The 23,168-nt window shown below is 41.5% G+C and overlaps 2 protein-coding genes across 2 annotated transcripts in view; one reads left to right on the top strand and one right to left on the bottom strand.

The window, feature by feature from the left end:
- Positions 1-19,925, top strand: part of LOC119331850 (DNA polymerase epsilon catalytic subunit A-like) — a 25,201-nt gene extending 5,276 nt beyond the window's left edge. Inside the window, exons 13-49 of the mRNA XM_037605029.1 lie at positions 27-203; positions 372-485; positions 1,053-1,157; positions 2,283-2,401; positions 2,465-2,606; positions 2,680-2,774; positions 2,988-3,093; positions 3,178-3,257; positions 3,381-3,557; positions 4,279-4,363; positions 4,479-4,559; positions 4,693-4,836; positions 4,957-5,052; positions 5,156-5,356; positions 5,561-5,615; positions 5,702-5,844; positions 5,914-6,341; positions 7,900-8,041; positions 8,132-8,329; positions 8,407-8,481; positions 8,561-8,751; positions 9,722-9,893; positions 9,985-10,049; positions 10,514-10,646; positions 10,732-10,833; positions 10,913-10,996; positions 15,534-15,608; positions 15,706-15,765; positions 16,163-16,419; positions 16,513-16,561; positions 16,784-16,944; positions 17,013-17,079; positions 17,181-17,306; positions 17,446-17,616; positions 18,325-18,528; positions 19,173-19,279; positions 19,373-19,925. Of these exons, the coding sequence (XP_037460926.1) occupies positions 27-203; positions 372-485; positions 1,053-1,157; positions 2,283-2,401; positions 2,465-2,606; positions 2,680-2,774; positions 2,988-3,093; positions 3,178-3,257; positions 3,381-3,557; positions 4,279-4,363; positions 4,479-4,559; positions 4,693-4,836; positions 4,957-5,052; positions 5,156-5,356; positions 5,561-5,615; positions 5,702-5,844; positions 5,914-6,341; positions 7,900-8,041; positions 8,132-8,329; positions 8,407-8,481; positions 8,561-8,751; positions 9,722-9,893; positions 9,985-10,049; positions 10,514-10,646; positions 10,732-10,833; positions 10,913-10,996; positions 15,534-15,608; positions 15,706-15,765; positions 16,163-16,419; positions 16,513-16,561; positions 16,784-16,944; positions 17,013-17,079; positions 17,181-17,306; positions 17,446-17,616; positions 18,325-18,528; positions 19,173-19,279; positions 19,373-19,733 (5,148 nt within the window). The 3' untranslated portion in view covers positions 19,734-19,925. The remainder of the gene's footprint in view (positions 1-26; positions 204-371; positions 486-1,052; positions 1,158-2,282; positions 2,402-2,464; positions 2,607-2,679; positions 2,775-2,987; positions 3,094-3,177; positions 3,258-3,380; positions 3,558-4,278; positions 4,364-4,478; positions 4,560-4,692; positions 4,837-4,956; positions 5,053-5,155; positions 5,357-5,560; positions 5,616-5,701; positions 5,845-5,913; positions 6,342-7,899; positions 8,042-8,131; positions 8,330-8,406; positions 8,482-8,560; positions 8,752-9,721; positions 9,894-9,984; positions 10,050-10,513; positions 10,647-10,731; positions 10,834-10,912; positions 10,997-15,533; positions 15,609-15,705; positions 15,766-16,162; positions 16,420-16,512; positions 16,562-16,783; positions 16,945-17,012; positions 17,080-17,180; positions 17,307-17,445; positions 17,617-18,324; positions 18,529-19,172; positions 19,280-19,372) is intronic.
- Positions 19,926-20,517, bottom strand: LOC119331855 (probable E3 ubiquitin-protein ligase XERICO). Its single transcript, XM_037605031.1, has one exon. The coding sequence runs from the start codon at positions 20,431-20,433 to the stop codon at positions 20,116-20,118; it is 318 nt and encodes a 105-aa protein (XP_037460928.1). The 5' UTR covers positions 20,434-20,517; the 3' UTR covers positions 19,926-20,115.
- Between the last annotated feature and the right edge of the window lie 2,651 nt (positions 20,518-23,168).

The raw sequence follows: 23,168 nt of genomic DNA, 5'->3' as shown, positions 1-23,168 counted from the left end.
TGAAATCAGTTTCTTCTGATGTATAGGCATTCCAGGCTAATATCATTTGTCCTAACAAGCACCAAGCTGACCTGGAGAAGTTTTACAATAACCGTCTAGTAGAAAGCGAAACATACATCGGTGGTCATGTTGAGTGTCTTGAAACTGGTGTATTTAGATCTGATCTTCCTACAAAATTTCAGCTGGAACCCTCAGCATTTGAGGTAAGTTAAGTTATAATCTTCTGGAAATGTTATTTAATTTAGTGAAAATGTTCCTGAGCTTTTTTGTACCTGGTTGGATTATTAATTTGTAGGACATTGATGTGGTTTCATACAAGAGTTTGTATGCATACGTTCAGTGTATTAACTCAATGCATTTTGTTCTTTCAGCAACTAATTGAAAACCTTGACCGTGATCTGCAATATGCCATTGCTGTGGAAGGAAAATTGGATATTGATTCTGTCACAAATTATGATGAAGTCAAGGATGCCATAAAGCAAAAGGTACCGTGTCCTGTCCTGCTGTGGTCTTTGATCTTCACTCTCTGTCCAGCGTCTTTAAGACCATGTGACAAACTGAAGCATAGTGCCAATTCCCATAGTTGGTTACACTGAAACATGAAAAGTTTGACTGTTGAAGCAAATTTATTCAACCATTTTAGCTCATTCTTTATTTGATTACCAAGATACTTATTTACCGTTTGAGGTTTGATTTTGCAAATGTTGGGTGGCTTGGGCCTTATTGGTTTAGTAAATAAGTTTCCAAGCCAGAACCGGAGCTAGCCGAATGGGTGCCAAAACTGGAGCAAGCCAATGTAAGGCTAATTTTTCTTAGATTGCCAAGATTCGGCTTGGAAAGCTTAGGCACCAAACGAAGCAGACTTGTTAGCTCAGTGTGCTGTGCTGTCAGATCATACTATAAATACCAGCTGTTAATATATCAAGGATATTAATTATTTTCTTATAGAAAGATGTTGCTGAACATAATATCTACATAACTGGCATCGATAAAATGTTATAACTTGTCAGCTCCATGCTTGATTGACCTTTGTTGTCATGTCAAATTCACAGCTTGTTTCATTGCGAGACCACCCAACTCGTGAAGAATGCCCTCTTATATATCATCTGGATGTTGCTGCAATGTATCCAAATATCATTTTGACAAATAGGCTCCAGGTAATTTTCTATACTTTAATGAAGTATTCGAATGCTGTATTGCTGGTATTGATAATTCCATGAGTGATAAGGTTTTATCATGTTAAGGATAGCTGAACTTACTTTTTTGGCGTTCTGGTGGTATGGTGATTTGTGAAGATTATCCGGCTGAGATGCAGAATCTCTTTGGGTACCGTTTGCTTAAGCATCATGCTGAGAGTTATAGAAAATATGAAGGTTGGATGGGAAATCTGGACTGTTGCATTAACAAAATTTTGTTTGGCATGTTTAGCACTAGATGTTTTCACCCCAAATCTTTTTCTCAAATACGCATCAAGTGTGTCTTTGTTTCTTCAAAGAAGAATGCCGAGAAGACATGAAGTACAAACCCAACCAACTTAAACAAGAAAGCAAAAAAAAAGGCAAAGAGCAAAAAAGTGACGGAACCAACTAAGTTGAACTATGGCAAAACTGAGCAAGCAGCAGCGCTGCTGTCACTGCCACCAGAACTTGGTGAGAGTGAGTGACTACGTTCTCCGTTCACGTGTCTTTAGGGGAAGGTAAGCAGTTCAGTCATACTCTAATACTGCCACTCATGTCAAGTCTCACAGGTCCAATGTGTCAAATCAGCACAAGGGGTGCTGGATAGCTTAGGATTTCTTGCTGCTGCATCATAGTTCCATGAACAAACCAGTTAACTAAAAGTTTAGCTGTTATGGTCATAATGGAATGGCGGGTGATGTAAGATATTAGATACATCTTTCAGCAGGCACCTAGGCGGAGGTATGAAGGACAGGCCTGGCGCAGTGGTGAAGTACTCCCCGCTTGTGCCAAGGGGTCCTGGATTTGACGCAGCCTCTCTGCATTGCACTGTGCATGTGCAAGGCTTGCCTCGTATAATCCTTCTCCAGATCCCACCTGGTGTGGGAGCTTCTAGCACTGGTCCGTCCCTTATTACGTAGGCGGGGGTTTATATTATGTCTGCTGATGACAGTGCTACACATCGATGAGATATGCCAATCACCCTATACCATGAAAGATATCACCAGAAACATTCAGCTTTGTCACATCGCTTGTAGTGTCACATTTGCATGATTATAACCCAGCAACCAAATTAAGCTTTTTTTCCTCACTTGTTGATGGCAGCCACCATCCATAGTTACAGACGTGGACTGCACAGCATGTGATTTCAATCGCCCTGGAAAGAATTGCCTTAGAACGCTTGAATGGGTCTGGCGAGGAGAAACCTACACGGCAAAAAAGAGGTAAGCTTTACAAACTTGCATGAATATGTTGAGTTTCCGTTCTAATGTTATTCTATTTTCTAGTGACTATCATCATATAAAGAGGCAAATTGAGTCAGAGATGATTCAAACTGGTGGAGTTACATCTTCAAAGCCTTTCCTCGACCTCTCAAAACCAGAGCATTTACTAAAGCTGAAGGATCGTTTGAAGAAGTACTGCCAGAAGGTAGTATATTTGAATTCACATGGATTAACCCTTTTGGTGGGCCTTCACTGACTATACTTATTGCACAATGCAGGCGTACAAAAGAGTAGTTGACAAACCAATTACAGAAGTTAGAGAAGCTGGAATATGCATGCGTGAAAATTCTTTCTACGTTGATACAGTGCGAAGGTCTGTCAGATGTTCATTATAACCCTAAAGTTGGTGTTATACTAGCTTTCAAAAAAAGTTGATGGTATACTATATAGTAACTTGGTCTTGGATTAATCTCACATGATAATTTCTGATGAAGAAAACTGCACTTTCTTGTTGATTTCATACTATTGTTCTGCTAGTGTTTTTTGTGGAGTTGCTGTAAAATCTCCCCTTGTTTTGGTGCTGCAGCTTTCGTGATAGAAGGTACGAATACAAAGGCCTGAATAAAACATGGAAAGGAAAACTGTCAGAAGCAAAAGCCAGTGGAAATTCTATCAAAATTCAGGAAGCACAGGTTCAGTGATGCCTATTTAGGTGCTTATTATGTTTTTGGTCATTTTGAGCTTCTTCTTAGTGCATGTCTACTTTACTTTTGCAGGACATGGTTGTGCTATATGATTCTTTGCAACTTGCTCACAAGTGCATATTAAATTCTTTTTATGGATATGTTATGCGCAAGTAAGTGTAACTTATACAGACAGTATTTCCTTTGTCTCCATATATTGTACTCCATGGAAATGTAATACTAGTTTATTCAATACAAAGGAAGGTATTTAATAGCGAATGTACTTTCTGATTTAGGGGTGCAAGATGGTACTCTATGGAAATGGCTGGTGTTGTAACATATACTGGTGCAAAGATCATCCAAAATGCTCGATTACTTGTAGACAAAATTGGAAGACCACTGGAACTCGACACAGATGGCATTTGGTGTGTTTTGCCTGGTTCTTTCCCAGAGAATTTTACTTTCAAGACAAAGTGAGGACACTAATTATCTATTTGTTGTATTTCAATGGAAGTATTTGTTTCTGCTGAGTATAGTGCTTGCCTGATTATCACTAGTCTGTTCTCTTTTCCATATAAAAAGCTGCTGTTGTGATTCGAACAATGAGTTAGGCACAAGTTAGTGGCAAGATACCTTATGTAGAATTGTCATTAGTGCAATTTTTTTTGCGCATTCTCCAGGACACTAGTTCAACTACTTATTCTGATCATAATACTGTAGTAAAATTTGTAAAAATGTGATACTATGATTTTGCTTGAGAGTCCATTCTTGTGGTAGAATCTCTCCACTTGTGGCACTGGTAGAGTCTCTCCACTTGGCCTGTAGGTCCTGGGTTTGAACCAGCCTCCTTGCAGAAGTATTATGCAAGGGTAAGGCTGTCTAGAAATTCCTTTCCCCAGACCCCACCTTGTGTGGGAGCTTTCAGCACTGGGTGCCCCCTTTTTTATGATTTTGCTTGAGAGTCCATTCTTGTTATTTTATGCGCCTTAGTATGCAAGTGACCAAAATTGAAGAATGTTCAGTTCTTAAGTTCATGTGAATCATATTCATAGCTACCTTTCTTTTGGATTTACGGTAGTAAAAAAACGAGTAACTGTCTATCCAGGGAAATGATTCGTTTACCCAGTTTATTATGAACTGACGCTCCAATGAACACTCAATTTAGTATGCTAACACTAGTTGATGATATTGCAGAGCTGAGAAGAAGCTCACAATATCTTATCCATGTGTGATGCTTAATGTTGATGTTGCAAGAACCAACACCAATGATCAATATCAAGTAAGAGTTGTTCTTCTGCAAGTTATGTTTTAAATTATTAGGTTCATCCATTGTTGATATTCTTCTTTCTAACAACTGGAATAATACTTGCTCTATTCCTGTCTTGTCCTGTTAGACATTGAAAGATCCTGTAAGCAAGCTATACACAACAAATAGTGAATGCTCCATCGAATTTGAGGTAGATGGACCATACAAGGTGAAGTGATTTATTAGGACCACTTTCCTTCTACTCATGCAATATATCCATTCCCCGATCCAAGTTAGTTTGTCTAATCCCAAAACTGATCATAACTTTTATTTGCATGTCACAATGCATGCTAAAATTACAGGCCATGATTCTACCTGCCTCTAAAGAGGAAGGGATTCTGATAAAGAAGAGGTATGCTGTCTTCAATGAAGATGGAACCCTGGCAGAACTTAAAGGCTTTGAGATTAAGCGTCGAGGTGAGCTGAAGCTCATCAAAGTTTTTCAGGTACATGCTCCAGTTCTGCATCAGTTACTAATTTTTGCATCCTAAACAGGAATACAGGGACTACTACATCAGTTAGTATATGGCTAATACATTTTCTTTGATTTATGTTTTTATTTGTAGGCGGAGGTATTTGATAAATTTCTCCATGGCTCTACTTTAGAGGAGTGCTATGCAGCTGTTGCCTCTGTTGCTAACCGCTGGTTAGATCTACTGGACGTAAGTGGTTTGCAAAATTCACAATCGTATCCTCTTTGTCTAACCTACTCACTTGCATTGCTAAACCCATGCAGTATTATCTAACAATATTTGTCTATTGCAGAATCAAGGAATTGATATTTCTGACAGTGAGTTGCTTGGGTTCATATCAGAGTCAAGCACAATGAGTAAGTCCCTTGTTGACTATGGAGAACAGAAGTCATGTGCTGTAACTACAGCAAAAAGACTTGCAGAATTCCTTGGAGATTCAATGGTTAAAGACAAAGGACTGCACTGCCAATATATAGTTGCACGAGAGCCACAAGTAAGTACTGTAGTGTTAAGATTTTTACCCTATAACTTATTAATCTTTATATTTGCCAATAAATTATGTGACCCTTTCAGCATCTGGACAAGAATCCCCTCATTCATTTGATGACAATAGTTTGCTTTGCTCCTATAATTTTAAGTGGATTGAACCGTTGTATTAATTTGTTTATGGTTATTTTGTCTTTCCCAAATAATGTAGGGCACCCCAGTGAGCGAGCGTGCTGTTCCGGTGGCTATTTTTGAGACAGATGCTGGTAATACTTTTCATGCAAATCGCTGCTTTTGTATCCCCAAACTGTTCAACTTACTTACATTCTCTTGCTATCCTCGTATTTGACAGAGGTTGCAAAGTTCTATTTAAGAAAATGGTGCAAAGTCTCCACGGAAGCAAACATCCGATTTATTCTTGATTGGTCTTACTACAAGCAGCGCCTAAGCTCGGCTATTCAGAAGATCATAACTATTCCTGCAGCGATGCAAAAGGTAATATATAACTCTTTCTTGTTCCTGTTAATTATTATGCACCATTTTCTGAGATATTCAACTCTACAGATTTCAAATCCTGTTCCCCGAGTTCTTCATCCTGATTGGTTGCATAAAAAGGTCAGAGAGAAGGATGATCGATTTCGCCAGCGCAAACTACGTGATATGTTCAGTCCCTTGAATAAAGACATGGGGATGCATAACTTGAATGGAACTGGAGACATAGAGGATTTATTAACATCAGACAAAGGTTTGAGAAAAGCTACTGCTTCCCATAGTTTTAACATCGGCAAAGAAAATCATCCAAATGGGTCACCATCAGCAAAAGCTAGTTTGGGTCATTGCAAAAACCAGCAAAAATCTGTAATCAGGTCAAATGAACCACTCCGAGATGACTCTGCTGATGAAAGAGTTGATAGAAGCACTGATTACCAAGGATGGCTTGAGGCCAGGAAGAGAAAATGGAAATATGTCCGCGAACAGAAGAAACGTCGAAGGTAATGATTACACAACTAAACTATACACACAGTTAAATATTTTTTGCCTGGTAGATCCGAGCCCTTCTGTTTGATTTTAGTAAATATTGCTAGGTGACAACCAATAGCTGCTGTGATGACCCTTGATCGTAAGGATGTATTGAATCTGTGTGCAATCAAAACCAAGAAAGAAACTAAAACGCAAGGATTCACAACATCGACCTAATCACTACGATTTAAAGGGACCCACTAATTAGATAGAAATGCTTTTAATATAAAGAAAATATTTCCTGTATACTAGATGATCAACAAGAAAGAAGAGGCAAGGTAGAAGTAAAACTTAGTCAACTAGAGCAATATGAAGGGCTGTATTGTCATCATCATATAATGTAAAGCTAAGGTCTACCTAGCAGATTTCTGCTGCCCTATCAACTAAAATAAGACAAGTTTCAAAATCAGAACTCATGGGATTGGATGCACAAAACCAATGGGACACATCCCCTTTCATAGTTGAGGAGAGATGGGCCTGGTCCCTTTTGGTGGCAGAGACTTTCCTGGCTGGATTTTGTCTCTGACACTTCCTTGTCCTCCTAGATGTCTTCTAATTGTCCTCTCCCACATTCAAATTCTACTTTTCACTCCAGGCAGATTCATTTCAAAGAGCATGATGCTTGGTTCATATACTAAGGCTGCCAAAGTTTCCAGCATTTTTCTTTCTTTTGTCAAACTTGCCTATGGTTAGGTTACTGAAATCAGAGCCATACCTTTTTCTAGCCTAAGGAAATCTTGCCATACTTTTCTAAGTCTTGGACGCGTTGAACACATCGTAGAAAAGGGATCTCGCCAAAAGTGCAGCTACGAACCAGATGGGTGCTGAACTCAGTCAAACCTCCAAAACTGGCATGTTTACGTCCTGTCTGAGGATGGCGGGTCCGCTGCAGTGCCAGTCCCAACAGCGGCGCCCGTGGACGCCAGATTACACTGGTCTGAGTTCCGCGCTCCGAATTTTTTTGAGATCTTGCCATGAATTATCTTGAGTTCCATGCTTATCTGCAAACCAAGTTCCAAAGATACATCCTTTGATGGGTTAAGGTTGCCCATCACCAATAATGACCCACATCTAACACTTATGTACCAATTTATGCAAGAGAATGAACCTTGGCTGCTTGGCAAATGCATAAAATGGGTGCCAATTGCCAACATCTACTCATCTAGTTTTGCCTTGAGACTACAACTGTTACTGACTGAATTCAGTGTACACAGTGTGGCGCTCCTATGTGGGCGGTGTACTATTTTTTGCCTGCCTATGAGATCAAGACATCATATAAAGTACTTGAACTCTTACTGTGGTGCTATGATAGCTGCACCAGCTTCCAGTGTTCCAGATGTCATTGAAAACAATTTTTATTATGTTTTTTAAGCAATGGACCATCCATACATTGTATGGGTTAAATAGACAACTTATGTTATTTGAACTCATCTACTGTTATGCTGGAGCCACTAATGCAATTGAGACTAAGCTGAGTAAACTAAGTACTGATGGACAATCAATGCTCATATTTGCTTCTGCTTCTATCAGGTTGGGTGCTGCAGCCTCTTCCGAGGGTCCCAGTAATAATTTGTTTTCTGCAAGAAATGTCAGTCAGTTACATGGCAATGGTAGGAATCGGTCTACATTTTTCCAGAAACAAGAATTGTCCCTCTTTAGATCACATTGGCAGGCATGTAAATTTTCAAAATTTATTATTTTCTGTACTATTTGTAGTTATATTTATTACAATTGATGATTTCATATATATGTTCCGCATCAGATAATCCAGCTTGCTCCAAGTACATTGCCTGGCCGTTTTTTTGCATGGGTTGTTGCTGATGGTATCATGTTCAAGATTCCCATCAATGTGCCTAGAGTTTTCTACCTAAACTCGAAAGCTCCCATCACAGATGAGTTTCCAGGAAGGCGTGTAAAGAAGATTCTTCCTCATGGAAAACCATCTTTCAATCTCATCGAGGTGAAAATCTTAAAACAGTAGCTGGAAAGTAACTAGGGATGCGATTTAGATTACATACTAATGGCTGTAGCATCCAGGTTGTAACTAGTGAAGAACAGTTCAGGGCTGAAGGAAGAAAACTTGCTGCTCATCTTGCAGAGCCAGATGTTGAAGTGAGTATTTGCCAACTTGTGCATATGGTCTTGTATTGTTTCTATTTTATCCCCTTACAGATATTGGACTTGCATCTAGGGCATATATGAGACGAAAATTCCACTGGAGCTAAATGCTATTCTCCAAATTGGTTGTGTCTGCAAAGTGGACAAATCTGCGAAGAAACGAAATATCCAAGATGGATGGGATCTTGCTGAGTTGCAAATGAAAACAACTGCAGAGTTCTCATACCTGGAACAAACAGTTTCATTTTTCTATCTATACCACAGGTAGGCCTGATGATAGCTGTGAGAAGACCTACAATGGCTATCTAAATTGATTTGAATTGCTTTATTACCAGTTCTATATTTTGCTTGTTGCAAGTATCATTGTACAACTAGAGTTAAAGATGTTTTGCATGAGATACTATTGTTTCTTTAATGCCTTATTTCTGCATTATATTTGTATTTTTCACTCATCATATACTTTACCTTGAGGGATCACTTAAACCCATTATTTGTCTCTGTCAAGGTAGAAAAGGCAAGAGAAGTTCATTCATTCAAGCACTTGCGGAGTAAAATGTTATTTTTAATCCTTTCCAGGACCCAAGGATTGATTCTCATGAAAACTAGACCGTTACTAGTAAAACTATCTTTACCCTCCTAAATGTATGGTAGGTTGAACATTAGGATAGTGGATTTCTTGCTACCAGGCTCCATGGGGCCTGGTTTTTGAAAAAAAAAACTATCATATTTTGAAGTTTCAAAAAATTCTGAAAATAAATATACATGAACGTAGGGATGCATACTACATTTCTGTAAAAATTCATGATGAAATACGTTTTGGTGTGAGCTGCACAAAAAAAACCCATGGACTTTTAGAGTGATTACATGATTTTTAGTGTGCTAGCAATACATGGATTTTTTTTGTGTGTAACTTGCACCAAAATACATTTCATCATGAAATTGTACATAAACGTAGGCTACATCCCTATGTTCATGTGTATTTTTTTTCAGAATTTGAAACTTCAAAAATATGTTTTTTTTTTGTGTTTTTAAAAAATTCAGGTTCCATGGGGTCTGGGATCCAAAAGCAATTTCCCTGCAATTTACCAATCAAAACTATATAGTCTTGAGTACTGATATGTTGGATAACCGGCATTTTCAATGCTAGTCTTGTTGCCGTGCATAAGCCGTTGTGCTCTTACGGTAAAATGTTGATTTTCATTTGACACTGATCTATGGATTCTCCTATTTCCAGTGTCTCTGAAGGAAGGGCTGTATATGTCATGTACTTCCCTACATCTCTCAGAGTACATGCAGTGGTTATCAATCCTTTCCGCAATAAAGAACTGTCACCTGCGTTTCTTGAAAAGCAATTTCGGGATGCTTGCCAAACTCCTGACCCTTTGCATGAAAATCTCACTTTCCAGGTATGTATGACTGGGAAAAATGATACATAAAACACAAACTTGACCTTGCTGTTTCTTTGCTAAGTTCTGATTCGTTGATTCCTTATTTTAGGTGGACTACCACACATCAATGGATGCAGGTAGCAAATATGTGCAACGAATGTTACTTGAGTACAGGTAAGCCATTTTTCTGTTTAAATCAAGCATCAATCATATTCCATCATTCTCTTTCTGTGAGTTGTCTATGCTGTTGAATTGCTTCAGTAAGCTGTGGCACTAACAGGTATGAACATGTATGTATTCAGTTTCAGTTTCTGTAGCCTGGTTTTGCTGGTAACTTACTGATTACCTGTACTGGCCAGTCATGTTTAATAAAACTATCTGAATTTAAAATTATTCAGCATAATCTCAATTTAATATTCTTTTTTTTCGCAAGATGCATAATAGCATCGTAAATATGTACATGCGCCAATAATGGAGTAGAGTCTCGTATCGATCAAATGTTACTAAATTGAAGAATGTCTGTCTCTACCAGTTGGGTCATTAGCAATATACTAGTCAAAGCTTTCAACAAAAGAGAACTAGCCAAGTAATGATTATTTCAGATATTTTCTTACGATAAACTAAGTGAAATATTTCAGACAACAACATCCTGGACCTGTCATAGGCATCATTGAATGCCCTAAACTCCAAGCTATAAGGGAATCTGTACGTGCACTTGATGATTTCCCGTGTGTAACCATTCCTTGCAATGCACGGGACAACAACTATCAGGTATGTAATGGGGGCCCCAATGGTTATATTTTCTTTGCATTTTTGTTTCTTTGCCTTGTTGTTTTGCTTACACCTATTTATCCAGGCTCTTGGTTGGCAAGCGACAGCTGGTAGAACAAGCATGCAGCGCTGTGCTGCATCAACTCAATGGTTCAATGAAAGAATTTCACTTGCTAGATATGCACATGTAGGGGTTCTTTATTGTGGTTCTAGTGAATTATTTCAGTTTACATGAAATGACTTTACATCAATTCTTACTGAAACAGGTGCCATTGGGAAACTTTGAACTTGATTGGCTTCTTTTTACTGCTGATGTGTTCTTCTCAAGGGCATTGCATGATCAACAACAGGTTTGTTTTATCTTGAGTTGATGTAATTAGGCTGTATTTTATCTAAATAGGTTAAATCACACTTTACTTCTGTTCTGTTCCTTGTGGTGAGCCCCTTATCTTTTTGAGTGCAAAACTGCAGGGGAGGCCCTGATAGTATTTTTTTATTGAATTAGAGAATATTTGGGTCGGGGTGTTAACAGAAGGATGAAACTGCAGAAAGCTAGGCACTAGCTCAAGAATTAGCCTCAAGCTGATCTAGCCAGATCTTGAGAGCAAAAGTATCACATCTATAGGGTGTGTTTGGATGATGGCATGATGCCCCTGCTTGCCCTACTAAACTACGGGCTTGCCAAAAAATTGGCGCAGCTTTCTGCCGCCGGCAACTCGCCAATGCATTGGCGCCAAAATGAACTGGTGAAGCAGCATTGGTCCGTGCGAGCCAAATTATTGGCCCACAACCAACCACGTCCTCACCCTCTGGTCAACGCCCAATTTTTCTTGGCTTGGCTGCCGTAGGCATCGATCCAAACACACCCATAGAATCAGGTTGTGACAATCTGGAGGCCAACACGCTTGGAGGATACAGAGAAGTGAAACACGCGGCCTAGTAGGGATACAACCTCAAGCTTGCCGCACAGTCCACCGATGCTAGCTTCTAGTGCCACAGCTATGACCTTGTCCAGGTTGAAGTTGACACGGCCAGCAGCACCCTTTGGACATTAGGTGAACTCCCGATGAATACAAATTCATTTTGATGCTTCCAAATCATTCAAGCACCAAGCACAATTAAGGAGTTCAAACCAGCTTGCAAAGAACCTCGCACAATAGAGATGGTTCTGGACCACTAGTCAAAGAAAAATGCAGAAGGTGATTGGGGCACCAAGTCAGGGAGACCAAGATATCTAAACAGGAGCGACCAGGTCTCTTTTGCAAAGATACAAGATGCAAGGATGTAATGTATCGTTTCCTCGTCCTGATCACAAAGCAGGCAGCATTCTGGATGTGGCAAACCCCTCCGAGAAAGGCGGTCAGCCGTCCATCATCTACTATGGGCAACCAACCGAAGGAAGACTCGTCCTGATCACAAAGCAGGCAGCATTCTGGATGTGGCAAACGCCTCCGAGAAAGGCGGTCAGCCGTCCATCTTGTATAGTGAACCTGGCCCAAGGTTTATCCGGCTGGGTATTATGCACAGCCAAAGCCATCGTATTCGCAGGGCCCAACCTTTGAAGTCAAGAACACCAAGACCTCCAAGTTCCTTGGATCGGCAAACCTTCGGCCATGCAATCAAACAGTGACCACCTTTAGTCTCTTTCCTTACTCTCCACAAGAAATATCTTCTGATTGCTTTAACCATAGAGGTTAGCACAGCCTTAACCATAATTGCTCGGCCTTCCATCCCGGAAGTTGGTCAGGAATTCTATCAATAATAGGTTGAACTTGGGCTTTTGTTAACTTTCTGATGGACAAGGGCAGTCCAAGATAATTTCAAGAAAGCTCTTTCATCTCACAAGGCAAATGCTCCTGACTACTGCCACGTCTTCAACTGAACATTGGATTGGTATAGCACTACAGAATTTCCAGCTTTCAGGATGGTGAAGTTGATTCTTTTTTGTATTGTTAGAAGTGCAAAGCAAAATTCAAAACTTAGTGACTAGGGCCATTTTTTGCAAGGAACAAATTGCTTTCTGGTCGAGTTAAAAACTTTGCCTATCATTTCAATACGCAAAAGCTTTGCGTATCATGTCATACGCGAAAGCTTTGTGAAGTTCTTCTTGACTAAACTCCTGCTTACTACACCTTGAGGCAGTTACAGAGGGTGGTTTTGGTAGAGAACTGAGCACTAGCTCAATGGTAGGGACACTGTATTGTGTTCCAGGCCAGCCGGGTTCGACACCCACAGGGAGCAGATACTACAACTGTGTTTCTGGCTCCTTCTATAAAAATATGCCGAGGGGTTACCGCCCCCCCCTCTGGCCTTGTTTTTTACCGAAAAAGGCTTTTGCCCCGCTTTATATATAAAGCGAACCACCAGAGCCACAAAATCCCACAAAAGTTCACACCGCACACACACGCAAAGGTAGCACACAACAAAGTACGAGAGGGTTCTGCTGAGGGCACAGCTCAACAAGCCCTAAGGAAATGAAAATAAAGGCGGTAGCACAAGACCTGAAGAGTCTAATCCGGCTCGGGAGGCGGTGGAGGAGGCGGCGGCGCCAAGCGGAGAGCCATCGCGCGAAGATCTGCAATGATGTTGATGGCATCACGGTCCTGAGGGTGGCTAAGCGGCCGCCAAAGCTGCAAATATACACACGTCGAAGAGGCACACGCTGGATCACAAGTTTATTGCGGACCGTCCAAAGCGTCCAAGCCAGAACCCCAATACCCAGCCACCTAATGTGGCGTACATGCTGTGGAGAGGCCTGGATTTACCGAAAAAGGCTTTTGCCCCGCTTTATATATAAAGCGAACCACCAGAGCCACAAAATCCCACAAAAGTTCACACCGCACACACACGCAAAGGTAGCACACAACAAAGTACGAGAGGGTTCTGCTGAGGGCACAGCTCAACAAGCCCTAAGGAAATGAAAATAAAGGCGGTAGCACAAGACCTGAAGAGTCTAATCCGGCTCGGGAGGCGGTGGAGGAGGCGGCGGCGCCAAGCGGAGAGCCATCGCGCGAAGATCTGCAATGATGTTGATGGCATCACGGTCCTGAGGGTGGCTAAGCGGCCGCCAAAGCTGCAAATATACACACGTCGAAGAGGCACACGCTGGATCACAAGTTTATTGCGGACCGTTCAAAGCGTCCAAGCCAGAACCCCAATACCCAGCCACCTAATGTGGCGTACATGCTGTGGAGAGGCCTGGATTTCCTTGAAGAGGTCGGGGAAGGGTGGTTTTGGTTACATTGATCCAAATCAATGTGGGTTTGTCACTTCCTTTGCCAGCCACTTGATTTTTGTGACAAGTACATAATTAGCAAAAAAAAAGTATTCATCCCCTCATCACAACCTGGCAGCATCTACCTAACCACCTTCTCCACATCCCGTAAGTGCTCACTGCTGTTCTGCCCAATTTCTGGAGCGGATTCGCTTCCCTGCTTGCTCTGTGGTGACAGATCCGAACTCACTCGACAATGCTACGCCTAGTTGATCCTTCAATTTGTTCCACCTCAACATTCTAGTGTTGTTCCTCTTTCCCCCTGGCATATCGAGCTCCATACGTCACACACAGAGCCATGGTGCTGGCCTACGAGGGAGCATCAGAGGCAGGCCACACAGCTGGTACAGAGCTGCGGTGCCACCATCACTCAAATGATTGATTGATAGCCCCGGCTTTAACTACCTCCAGACAGTGTGCACATAATAGGAAGAACTTTGAACATCTATGTTGGTTAGGCAAGTAACCACTAAACCTGAGGTCTAGGAGTTTGTGAGACTGAGCCTGTGCCTCGAGTCGGGCAATGCCAGATCCAGTCATCTCCTTGCTCTAGTGCTGGGCATCTTGGATGGCAAGTTTTCAGATGGCTGTGCCTGCAGTTACTCTGGCCTACGTTCATTGCCCTGATACATACTGGGGGGAGACTTGTGTGAGATCTCACATTAGGTGAAATCTATGAGATCGTTTTTTTTGAAAAAAAATACATGTCTAAACATTTTCAACTTTTTTGTAGACACACATCAATGTTTGATGTACAACCCCAAAAAGTTTCAGCTCCTAATTCAGCTTACATCAATAGTAACAAAAAAATCAAAATCGGATGTGAATAGTGTCAAAGTATTATTCACCAAAGCTGCTACTATTCACATTCAAATTTGTCTTTTTTGAATTCTAAATTTACATTGAGTTTTGAGTTGATTCTTTCGGAGCTGTAAACATACCCCACATGAATGATGTCAAATAATTTCAGATTTTTTTGAAATGTCTAAATATGATTTCTTGGGGTTGATCTCACGATCTCACCTAAATGTGAGATCTCATACAAGTCTCACCAATACCGCGTCGGGATATTTCGTCAAACATGGTACACATGCTTTCGTGGCAATGCTGCGACAGAACCGGGAGAGACTACCATCCAATTCTAGCGAAAGTTGGCATGACATTATGGCAAACACAGTGGCAAGACCATGCTGATTTGGATGGTTGGATCAATGTTAGCAAAACCACCTCAGGGGTGTACTTTAGCATGGTTCGGATGTTGGGTAAATAAGTTATGCTGTGGGGCTTATCCAGACTTTGTGTGATAGTTTGGGGTGTAGACTTGGAAAACCAATCTTTTACTTGTTGATTCTGCCTTCGTAGTGCCCAGTTTTTGATGAAAGTAGGAAACTAGGAATGATGGCATGCTGAGACCTTTGTCACGCCAGCTTGATCGAGTTATTTTCAAAATGTGCTAAAAGTTCTTTGGCCCTTGCATGTGTCCTTTCTCAAAATTAGTTTTCAAGAAATTATATATTGGAACCCTTTTTTTCTCTTCACAAAGCTGAGTGCAATTAGCATGGTGTGGTATGGACATCTAATTTCTAAGTTTCTTTCTGACATGTACATGCTAGGTACTATGGATATCTGATGATGGTATTCCTGATTTAGGCGGCACATATGAAGGAGATACATGCTTTGCTGATGAAGTGAGAAGCCCTCTTTTGCTGTCTTAAGACTGCCTGGTTTTTTACGCTTTCCTTTTCTCTTTTTGCTGCTTGACTTAAATATGACCTTATTTTGCAGGTCATTCAACCTGCACTAACATATCCTGGCGCTTATAGGAGGATTTCTGTTGAGCTTAAGGTAGGCCCATAATGCATTTGCCTGGACATCATAGAACGTAATAAGCTCATCCTGAAAACAGTAGGAGCTGGCATTCTAGGAAAGAGATAAATATTTAGGGTTCCCAAACGAAAGAAAGCAAAACTACTAGCGTTCTAGGAAAGAGATAACATGTAGCCTAAGGGTATCTTTGACCCTATAGACTAGCAGAGATAGATCTTGAAATCTATGCTTCCATGATTGGAAGAACTAAGCCTTGAAACCGTTGGTTCCAAATATCCCATGCTGCTAGAGCAAACAGCTCAAAGATGGGAGAGTTGATCCGGCGTCTGGCGTCTGGCCTCTTGCAAATCTGCATTCACATGTGGTTATGTATCTCCTGGTAATTTAGTTACATTTGCACATATTTCTTCTGCAGATTCATCATTTGGCGGTTAATTCTCTCCTTAAGAGCAGTCAAGTGGATGAAATGGAAGGAGGATCTATCGGCAACTTTGAAAATGATATTCCTCCTGGTCCAAATGCCACCGAGACTGACTATAATGACGCCAGCTTGTGTCTACCTGCTTTCCAAGTGCTGAAGCAACTCATTCAAAGATGCATCTCGGATGCAGTGTCTTCTGGAAATGTATTTGCTGATGCGATATTACAACATCTCTACCGTTGGCTTTGCAGGTTATAATTCGATATGTTTGCACTTAAACCTCTTACTAATTGTTTTTCTAATTTTAATATGCCCTTTTGACATTCTCATGTCTACATTTTCAGCCCACGATCAAGACTTCATGACCCAGCTCTCCATCGCCTCCTTCATAATGTAAGTTAAATTACTTCTCTGTCAGTCTTTGACTTCTTTTATTGCTACAAGAGTTACAGGTTGCCTGTTATTTGCTAATACATTTGTGGTGTAATAAGTATTTTCCGTAGTGATGAATGCTCTTCTCTATTTCTGTATCATTTGATACCCTGTGGGCATTTGTTTCTTTGCCTGTAAGTTTCCTTACCCTGTCTTTTCTTTTGGGCTGTCAAACTTTATCAGGTCATGAAGAAGGTCTTTGCTCTATTATTAGCTGAGTTTCGAAAGCTTGGAGCTAATGTTATCTTTGCAAACTTTTCTAAGATAATCATAGATACCGGAAAAGTGGACTTGCCGTCAGCACGTGCATACTGTGATAGCTTGCTGAAAACCTTACAGACAAGGTACTGTTTGACCTCCTGCTGCAGATATGTGTGTCACCTAAGTGAAACTAAGAACATCTGTGTTTTAGGGATCTTTTCGAGTGGATAGAGCTGGAACCTTTGCACTATTGGCACTCCTTACTGTTCATGGATCAGGTTTGTATATTTAATTGTGTTACGAAAGATGGACTAATTAACTGTTCGTCTTAAGAACACGCTTCCACCTTTGATGTTTCATTTTCTGTTTCCTGTTTCAGTACAACTACGGTGGGATTCAGGCCAAAACACAAAATGTAACATCTGCAGACAGTTCGGATGGTGATGATGATATTGACATCGTGTCAAGCTGGAACATAGCAGAATACTTGCCCAAAGCTACACAGGTCAGACATCTTAAGTCAAAAGGCACTTGAAATTAGCATTTCTCTTTGCTGACTGCGGCGTTCTCAATTGTGCATCAAATGTTCAGTAATAGTTCTGCAATTGATAATCAATCACTTGACATTCTTTAAAAATATCCAGGATCACTTTGTCTTGATCGTATCGGAGTTCCTATATGTTCCATGGAAATACATGAAAGAACAAGTAGCTTGTCGAGCAGCTATGAGGGATGACACCTCATGTACTCCATCTATAACAATCATGGCTGCTGAGAATCTTGAGGGACAGGTCGTTGATTACCTCCGTGGGCAGGTAATTCCAGTATCCTCTGCTCATATATTATATGACACTCTGGACATTGGCATTGTCTATAGTGTAATCTAGTCCGTAACCACTTAATTGCGTGTTGATTATGCCATGCTGTCTCTGTTTATTGTGCACTTCAGTCAACTTCTGGTGTGGGCATAGATTGACACAAAAAATATATCTTCTGCAATATATTATGTAAGGGTGTCGTAATAACCTTCAAAACTTAGACATGAAATTCTGGAACAAAATAGATATGTTCTCTGGGAATTCGAACATGAAATCTTCATTTACGAGGATATTTGTCCTTCCAATTACTTTTAGTTTATCATTTCTCAGATTATTTTCATTTATGTTACTCTTAACTTGCCATGAATTTGAAGATGTAAACTGTACACATAGTTAAAGTAAATTGAAGTACATCTAGAATCTTTTTGGCTTTTTATTTTCATTGCGAGGTTTTACTGCTTTAGTAAATTGAACACCTCAGAAATCATGGAAATTGCTCAACCCATTGGTGGTAGTAGGTTTAATTAGCTTGCACACGCTCATATAGTATGATCTTTACAACATTCAAATGGAATTTTCTAGCCATTTAGTCTACTTTTTTTTGCCCATGAAGGTACACCCTGCCAACCAGGAATTTACCACCTTTTTTATACCTTGTCAGAATCATCAAACACGACCTCCTCTAATCTGTTATTTTTTTTGCAGATCGGCACTTATTTTGCGGAAAAGCTTCTCACAATTGTGAGCGATATACTTCTCCATTTCAAAGGAAAAGGCAAGTCTGAATCAGTTGGACCTTCAAATAGTGAACTTGATCCTCACTTACATAAAGGCGATGCTGCATTGGAGTTCATTAAACATATATGTGCTGTTCTTGCTCTCGATCAGAATGTTCAGCATGATATTCTGGTAATTCTCTATCGAACCATATTCAGCCTGCAATAACTTCCTTTTGTCTTTAGCAACTTAAAACCGGTATTATGTGTTATCTTCATCTGCTCATCAACTTTGTTCAGTGTCCTACCTGTACTGTTCTTGTGTCACAATCTAGTTGTCAAGTGAAATGCAGTCTAATAGCATGGTTTTCTTTCTTGATTGACGCTGTACTGTACTGTTGTGCACTAGGGTTAAGAAGAGGCTCTTGCCCCTGGTGGCAAAATATTAGAACTATTCTTGTAATTCTTGGTTGCTTTATTCCTCATAGGGGCTCCCAACCTTAGTAACAAATTGTAGGTCTTATCTCTAATTGTCCTATGGGCCAAGCTGAAAGATACCTTCCTAATTTAATTTAATTGATAGACTACATAATATAGAGATTGAGGATCCCATCCCATAACTGGGAGCTGCCATGGTGGGGCCATGTACGCCGGTGCATAACCGACTATTTTAGTTTGATATATCTCTTAAATGTAGTACTGTCGCCTCCTGATTTTGAATTATTTATTACATGTCTATGAATACTGTGTCATGTTCTGGTTTAGAGTTAACTCCTTTATTATTATTATTATTATTATTATTACTAATATTCTCATTATCCAATATATCTATGACAGAGAATGCGAAAGAACTTGTTAAAGTTGGTCCGTGTAAAGGAATTTGCTCCAGAAGCACAGTTCCAAGACCCCTGTGCCTCATTCATTCTCCCGAACGTGATTTGCAGGTATTGCAACTTTGAACCGAGCCGCTTTTGTTTCCCCTTGATGTTGTTATGTTAGCGTCACCCTGTCTCTTACAAATAGAGTGATGTTGGCAGCTATTGCAACGATTGCCGGGACCTTGACCTCTGCCGCGACTCGACGCTGCAAGGCCACGAGTGGAGGTGCGCGGTGCCGCAGTGCGGGCAGCCGTACCACCGCGAGGAGATGGAGAACGCGCTCCTGCAGATTGTGCGGCAGCGAGAGAGGCTGTACCACCTGCAGGACCTGGTGTGCGTCCGGTGCAGGCAGGTGAAGGCGGCCCATGTGTCGGAGCAGTGCAACTGTGGAGGTTCGTTCCGGTGCAAGGAGGAGGCGCCGCAGTTCCTTGGCAAGATGCGGGTCTTCCTGAACGTCGCGGTGAGCCAGAAGTTCGAGCTACTCCAGGACTGCGTCCGATGGATCCTGGAGGTCAGGTGATGCCTGTCGCAGTTCTTCAGTTGACAACTAGTGTAGCGTAGTGAATTAGTTACAGTAACTTGTTGTTTTGAAGCAACCAACTTGCGGCCGCAAAGAATGTATACATGAATAACTGTCGGGACAACTAGAATAACTGTTGGCACACTTCACCCATGTTGTATAATGAGAAGGACGTCTGTCTGTTTGACATAATTTAACTTTTTGGTGCCATGAGCCTCCATATTGAACTGTTTATCACTTATATCAGTGAAGCAAAGCCTAGAACAAAGGGTAGAAGTAGGGCCCGCCACGAGCGGTGAGATTTCTCCATGAGAAATGCTTGACATGCTCATCGACTAAGAGCCTACACCGCAGAGCAGCGATGGACTGATGTTCCTGCAGGCTACAAGCCGGCGACGAAGAGAGAAGAGAACCAGATGACGAGGTCGTCGCTGAGCTGGTGCTCATCTGTCACGCCGCCGACGTGCAGGCGGCAGAGCGGGCAGGTCCGGCGGCACAGCGCCAACCACCTGTCGACGCATTGCCGGTGGAAGGCGTGGCCGCACGGCAGGCTGCGTATGTCCTCCCCGTCGCGGAACCTTGATATGCACACGCAGCAGCCGCCCGAGTGGTAGTGGTCGTCGTGGCGACTGCAGCCGACCACGCCGCCGGAGAGGGCAGCGGAGAGGAGCGCCACCACGTGCCCCATCGTCGTCACCATCTATCTATCTATCTGAATCAAAATCGCGATGCAGATTACATATAAATGTATGTGCGTGTGCCAAGATTTGATGCGAGTGGATCAGCGTCCAAGATGGACTGCGATGGCTTATATATAAGGCGAGTGTGTGTACTGTGTGTGTGTGCGTGGAATCATTTTCATTTTCTCTGGATGTTGCATGGAATGATTAGGAATGGGAGTGATGGAGAAGGCGCACCTAGAAACCCCAGTGCCGTTTCCCTTTCCGTGGATACAAAGCTTGTGCGACGCGAAAGCTAACTAATTGAGCGGCAACGTCGATCATTCGTGTATGTCAGTCTGACCAACCGCAAGGTTTCATGAGGTATACTACGTACATGCGGAATTGCGGAGGGTATACGTACTTTTTTACGGGGAGGGTATACGTACATTGATAGGTAGATCGATCAAAAAGCAACCTGAGTAACATCAAGAACTACACTATGTACGTAGAATTTTAATACTCCCACAGTAATGTTTTTTCCTAAAAAAATATGTTTAGTTAGGGCCTGCATGGGTTCGTCGGCTGTAGCCAACCATATGTGTCGGTCGGCCGAGCTATGCCGCCTGCCTGTTGCTTCATCCGCACAAAAGCAGGGGAGCTTCTCCCATGGCTAAGCAACCCAGGTAACCTGCAATGGATGGGATTAACCGCAGGAAATGAGTGAGTGATCAGTGGTTAGGTACACTGACTGGAGCTGCAGGCGGAATGCGGGCGAAGGTGAGCGGTCATTCATCATAGCTCTGCCCGTAACGTGTCACATCACTCCTGTACCAATGGATCGTTTTAAGTTTCATGTAATCTGGTCAATTATGTGCCAGTGGATACTCCCTCAACATTAGTTTAAAACTGCGACATTTATTGTGAATCAGAAGGAGTGATTTTTTTGTGAAAGACCAACATATTAATATCAAGCTATAACAATTACATCAACGACGACACAACATCAAGGCCTAGTCGAGACAACAACAATGCATACTGCCAAAAAAAATGAAAAGAAGAAGGAAGAAAGGCAAAGATAGCTGACATGGCCGACGACTTGCAACAAACCAGCATCAATGTCGACCAACGTATTTGACAACACACGAGTTACGAGAGGAGCAATTTAGCATGCTCTCTTCCCCCCTCTTACCCTCTTACCCTCTCTTTTCACGTAGGAGATAAGAAGGTAAGAGTTAATCAAACCCACTACTTAATGTAATCAACGGCTCAGATTTATTTTATACTCCTACCTCTCGTGTGCAAGGGGAGGTTAGAAGGAGTACATTAAAAAGACCTCGAACGAGAAAGGTTCTTCGGAGACACCACCTCCGCGAAGGTAACAAAGCACAATCGCCGTCGTCGAGGAATCCAACCATCGCAGGTCAAATCTTGGGTTTTTCCCTTGAAGAACATGTTTGAGCAGACTCCAAAGCAATGCCTTCAACAAGGAACCAGCCCGCAAGACACCGCCATTGTCAGGTTCAACCACCAAAGGTCAGCCTAAGGGTTTTCACCTCAGAGCTCGGGAACCGGCGCTAGAAGAGCACTACCAAGCCAAAGTAACCGTGTATTGCAGCTACCACTTGCCAAAAAAAAACTTCATGGAGACGCACCCATATCATGGCACGATGCCGTGTCTCAAAACTACTAGTAGAGGAAGAGACACTAGTAAGAGCAGTAGCAGAGTGAGCAGACAAGCGGCTCATGTGCATATCCTTGGTGTGGACATCGCCATGCAATCAAATCTAGGAAAAAACTAATGTTCACACGTGTGGCATTTTGCACATGGCCCACACGCCTTCATTACCACTCATTTTGCCACGTGTGAACAGATGACATCAGCAGGATTCGGCTTAAAAATGTTTTATCTCCTAATTAAAAATCCGTTTTCACCATTATATCCGTCTCAACGAGATCTTCAAAACTAGACTCCGTGTTGATATGGTCCGCGGTTAGCAGTGACCATTGAATAAGTTTCTTCAGCTTGAGTTGGGTTAAAAGCACGGAAGGTATTTGCACCATCACCGTCCTCAAATAGAGTGTTTTCTACGGTCGCTCCATGAATAGCGCATAGCAGAGCCGCACCTAATACTCCGGCAACTCCCATCATATGAAATGGGTTCAACGTCCAATTATGAAATCCTTGGAAGAAAAGGATGAATCGAAATATCGCTGCTACGTCAATTTTTTTTGCCCAAAAGTTGCCATGATGTTTACACTATAGTTGCCACCGTGCTTAAACTTAAGTTGCCATGCGGCAATTTTAGTTTGTAGAGCATGGCAATTTTAGTATTTCGATGGTGGCAATTCCAGTACTTTGACCATGGAAATTATTTTTTGTATGAACGATGGTAATTTTAAGTGCATGTATTATGGCAATTTTAGTTTATGGTTCATGGCAAGTCTAGTTTCTTAATTCCCGGTTTTATAATATGTCAAAATTTACTTTTAAATGTAGAAGAAAATAGCTGAAACATATCATGACAACTTCGGTGTAAACACCATGGCAATCCATGTGCAATAGACATGACAACTTTTAACCCCAAAAATATTTCATCAAAATATATTGATATGAGATCTAGTTTCGAAGTTCTCGTCGCGAGGGATTTAATGGTGAAAACGGATCTTCAATCGGATTTTTCATTTAAGAGATAAAACATTTTAAAAACTAAAAATCCAAAAAGATTTCCACATGCATGCATGCGGTGACGTGGCGCAGTATGTGTGTTATAGG

The sequence above is a fragment of the Triticum dicoccoides genome, chromosome 1B (genome assembly GCF_002162155.2).
Source record: "Triticum dicoccoides isolate Atlit2015 ecotype Zavitan chromosome 1B, WEW_v2.0, whole genome shotgun sequence".
NCBI lineage: Eukaryota > Viridiplantae > Streptophyta > Magnoliopsida > Poales > Poaceae > Triticum > Triticum dicoccoides.
The sequence above is the reverse complement of the archived record's forward strand: the minus strand, read 5'-3'. Positions and strand labels throughout refer to the sequence as shown.